The sequence below is a fragment of the Bison bison genome, unplaced genomic scaffold (genome assembly GCF_000754665.1).
Source record: "Bison bison bison isolate TAMUID 2011002044 unplaced genomic scaffold, Bison_UMD1.0 scf7180017864365, whole genome shotgun sequence".
Classification (NCBI taxonomy): domain Eukaryota; kingdom Metazoa; phylum Chordata; class Mammalia; order Artiodactyla; family Bovidae; genus Bison; species Bison bison.
The window spans coordinates 2,307,854-2,312,144 of NW_011494937.1; the positions used below are offsets into that span (position 1 = coordinate 2,307,854).

At 53.7% G+C, this 4,291-nt stretch overlaps 1 protein-coding gene across 1 annotated transcript in view; it reads left to right on the forward strand.

Annotated features, from left to right (window-relative positions):
* Nucleotides 1–2,988: 2,988 nt before the first annotated feature.
* Nucleotides 2,989–4,291, forward strand: part of KLF1 (Kruppel-like factor 1 (erythroid)) — a 4,410-nt gene continuing 3,107 nt past the window's right edge. The window contains exons 1-2 of the mRNA XM_010855464.1: nt 2,989–3,075; nt 3,733–4,282. Coding sequence (XP_010853766.1) covers nt 2,989–3,075; nt 3,733–4,282 — 637 coding nt within the window. The remainder of the gene's footprint in view (nt 3,076–3,732; nt 4,283–4,291) is intronic.

Here is a 4,291-nt window from a genome sequence, read left to right on the forward strand (position 1 = left end):
ATCTAGGTTGGTCATAACTTTCCTTCCAAGGAGTAAGCGTCTTTTAATTTCATGGCTGCAATCACCATCTGCAGAGATTTTGGAGCCCCAAAAAATAAAGTTTGACACTGTTTCCACAGTTTCCCCATCTATTTGCTATGAAGTGATGGGACCGGATGCCATGATCTTAGTTTTTTGAATGTTGAGCTTTAAGCCAACTTTTTCACTCTCCTCTTTCACTTTCATCAAGAGGCTTTTTAGTTCCTCTTCACTTTCTGCCATAAGGGTGGTGTTATCTGCATATCTGAGGTTATTGATATTTCTGCCGACAATCTTGATTCCAGCTTGTGCTTCTTCCAGTCCAGCATTTCTCATGATGTACTCTGCATATAAGTTAAATAAGCAGGGTGACAATATACTTGTTTCAGTACCTGTTCTCATTTTTTTTTTTCTGTTCTCAATTTTTTTAGGTGTATACCTTGGAGTTAAATTTCTGCCTCATATGGTAACTCTCCTGGAGGAGGGCATGGCAACCCACTGAAGTATTCTTGCCTGGAGAATCCCACAAACAGAGGAGCCTGGTGCGCTGCAATGCACTGCGGTCTCACAGAGTCAGACACGACTGAGTGACTCAGCAGCAGCAGCATGGTAACATGTTGAACTTTTTCAAGACTCATAAAACTGTTTTCTACAGTAGCTGCATCATTTTGCATTTCCGCCAGCAGTATACAATGGTTCCAGTTTTCCTGCATCCCCACCAATACTTATTTTTCCTTTTTAAAAAATAGCCATAGGGACTTCCCTACTGCTCCTGTGACTAAGACTCTGCACTCCCAAGGCAGAGGGCTGGAGTTGGATATCTGGTCGGGGAACTAGATCCCACATGCCATAACTAAAGATCCCGCATGCCGCAGCTGAAGACCTGGTGTAGCCAAATAAATAAATAAATACAAATAAATATTAAATAGCCATCCTAGTGGGTTTGCCCAGCTCTTACATTATTTTTATGTCTGCCCACCACTCTTGGGATTTTAAAATCTTTTTATTTATTTATTTGGCTGGTTCCGTCTTAGTTGCTACACACAGAATCTTCATTGCATAATGTGGGATTTTTTGTTGCAGTGTATGGACTCTCTAGTTGTGGTTTAGTACTTTTATTTATTTAGTCTGTAGTGTGTCTTTGTTGCTGTGCGGGCTTTTCTCTAGATGCAGGGAGCAGGGGCTACTCTCTAGTTGCCGTGCGCGGGCTTCTCGTTGCGGTGGCATCTCCTGTTGTGCACGGGCTCTAGGGTGCTCGGGCATCAGTAGTTGTGGCTCTTGGGCTCTAGAGCACAAGGTCAATAGTTGTGGCGCACGGGTTTAGCTGCTCCACAGCATGTGGGATCTCACCTGTGTCTCCTGCTTTGGCAGGTGGATTCTTTACTGCTGAGCCGCCAGGGAAACCCTTGTAGATGTGCTTTACACTTTTGCATCTGAGGCTTCATCTGTGTTTGAAAGGGGTTGTGTGGCAGCATCTTCTCTAGTTCTGTGACAGTGTATCCGGGGATCTCCATAGATCTGTTTGGTTGCAGCAAAACCGAGGGTGTGGTTGTGCGTGATCTGAGTAACTGTGTGTCATTGTCAGCACCTGATCATGAATTCTATGTCTGAGGCAGTGTATGACTATAACATTGTGTAATGATGTAGTAGATGGCTGTTTTTGCATCTGGGAATTGTATGTTTATGCATGGTCTCTGTGATGCACAGACATACAATTATCTGAGTAGGAACTTATATGGGGTGTGTGACTTAGGGACCAGGAATTTGTGTCATTATACACTTGCATAATGTCTGTGTGTGACTATGAACTATATGTCTGTGTCATCACCTGGAATCCCTGGGCACCATGGTGGAGGTCTCTGGTGCAGAACCTAGATTTCTCCCCACTGTGAGGTAGAAAGTGAAAGTTGCTCAGTCAAGTCTGACTCTTTGCAACCCCATGGACTATACAGTCCATGGACTTCTCCAGGCCAGAATACTGCAGTGGGTAGCCTTTCCCTTCTCCAGGGGATCTTCCCAACCCAGGGATCAAACCCAGGTCTCCCACATTGCAGGCAGATTTTTCACCAGCTGAGCCACAAGGGAAGCAGTAATCGGGTCACCTCCCGATCAAGTTCTTCCTATGGCCTGATGCAACAGTCCCATCCCACCCAGGCGAGTAGGTGGCCTCCTCATCCCAAGGCCCCCCCATCTAGAGCAGTTGTATTTGCACCAGCCTCAGCCTCCCCATACCCCCTGCACGTCGCCTGGGGTGGGGGGTGGGGCTGTCCATGGTAGACAGTGACCACTGATTGTCAGGGGCCTCTCCTGCCACTGGGCTCAGACCTGGGGAGCTCACAACCCAGGAAATTGAAAACCAAGTTAATCCCCAGCCCCCGGCCCTCCCACTCACTGGGGACAGAGCCTTGGCTGTTCCGGGCCCCCACCTGATAGCAGCTTCCAACGTCTGGGGAGTCTGATAATGCTTGGCTTGGCAGAGAGTTCATGCCAAGTCCCGCCATCAGCATGGTAGCTGCTGTTTATGGGGAAGGGGAGAGCTGCAAGGCCTCGGTCAGGGGCAAGGGGGTCTTGAAGCTCCTTCCCAGAATTCCCATTGTGCCTATCACCTCTTCTTCAGGAAGGTAGCTGAGAACAGGCCCCCAAGTTTCTCCTTCTTTGGAAACACATGGCCTCACTCTGCCCAACCCCTGAACCCCCATCTCCTGAACCCCTATCCCCTGAGCCCTCAGACCCCGAACATCTGATTGGCTTCAGATACACGGTCAGTCTTCAAGACTCAGCCCTGAACAGGCCTGGGTGAAGTCTGTTCCCCAGAAACGGTGACCCCCGCCTTTGCCTGGCCCTTATCAGGGGCTGCAGCCAATCAGCTGAGGGCAGAGAGGAGCCCTCCAAGGGGCCATCAGAGCCTCAGAGCCCACGAGGCCGCCAAGGGAGAGGAGGCCTGAGCCCCAGGGTGGGCACCAGCCAGCCATGGCTGCAGCGGAGACCGCCTTGCCCTCCATCAGCACGCTGACCGCCCTGGGCCCCTTCTCGGACACACAAGAAGACATCCTCAAGGTGGGGTCAGGTGGGGGTCTAGGTGGGCCGGCAGGGGTTCTGGGCCCTGGCCACAGAATTGGGGGACCGGGTCTACATCTTGCCCTGGAATTCACATCTTGCCCTGCTCAGGACCGGGAGTCCTCAGTGCAGGCCAGGGGTCTGAACTTGGTCTAAGGTCCTATTTCTGTCATGAAAGACTGAGGCTGGGAACAGAACAACACAGGGATCTAGGCTCAGTGAGACACCCCCAGATAAAAGAGCCACAGAGACAGCTGTGGCTAGGTGACACCCAGGAATTAATCTTGTTAGGGGACCTGGAAGGGGAGGAAGATTCTTGAGGGAAACTGAGGCAAGGCTGAGCCTCCCCTAGCCTTCCATTCTTGGTTCTGCCAACCCTTCCCCCATGCCTGAGCGTGGCAGGAGACTCTAGATAATATAAGCCTTATCTCCTGTCTCCAGCCTGACCCGATAGACCGTCTCTGGAGCTGGGGGGGCTGAGGGGGGAGACGGACAAGTGTGAGGGAGTGGGACAGACTGACATGACAGACAAGCAAACAAGACCCCTTTACTGAGCCCCGGCCAGCCTGCCCCCATCAGGGCATCCGGCCCCCACCGTCTATGGGCAGGATACCTTGGTGTCCGCTGAAGCTCCATGTTACCGGCTCCTTCCCCCAGTGGTGGCGCTCTGAAGACGTGCAGGACTTGGGCCCGGGCCCCCCCGACCATACTGGACCACCCCTCCACGTGAGGCCTGAGCTAGAGGACGCGCCTGGGGAGGACGAAGATGATGACAGGGATGCAGCTACCCCCTGGGACCTGGATCTCCTTTTCACCAACTTCCCATGCCCAGAGCCTGGCGGCGCGCCCCAGACCTGCGCGCCTCAGACCTGCGCGCCTCAGGCTTGCGCTCTGGCGCCCAGCGAGGGCTCCGGAGCGCAATTCCCACCGCCGCCCGAGACTCTGGGCGCGTATGCGGGCGGCCCGGGGCTGGTGGCTGGGCTCTTGGGCCCTGAGGAGCACCTGGGCTGGGCGCGCCCGGCCCCACGAACCCCGGCTCCCGATACCTTCGTGGGCCCATCCCTGATCCCGACCCCCGAGCCCAAAGCGCTGCCACTGCAGCCGTTGTACCCGGGACCGGGGTCGGGTTCCTCCGGCAGCTACTTCCCGAGGACCGGGCTTTCAGTGCCTGCAGCGCCGGGCGCCCCCTACGGGCTGCTGTCCGGGTACCCCGCGC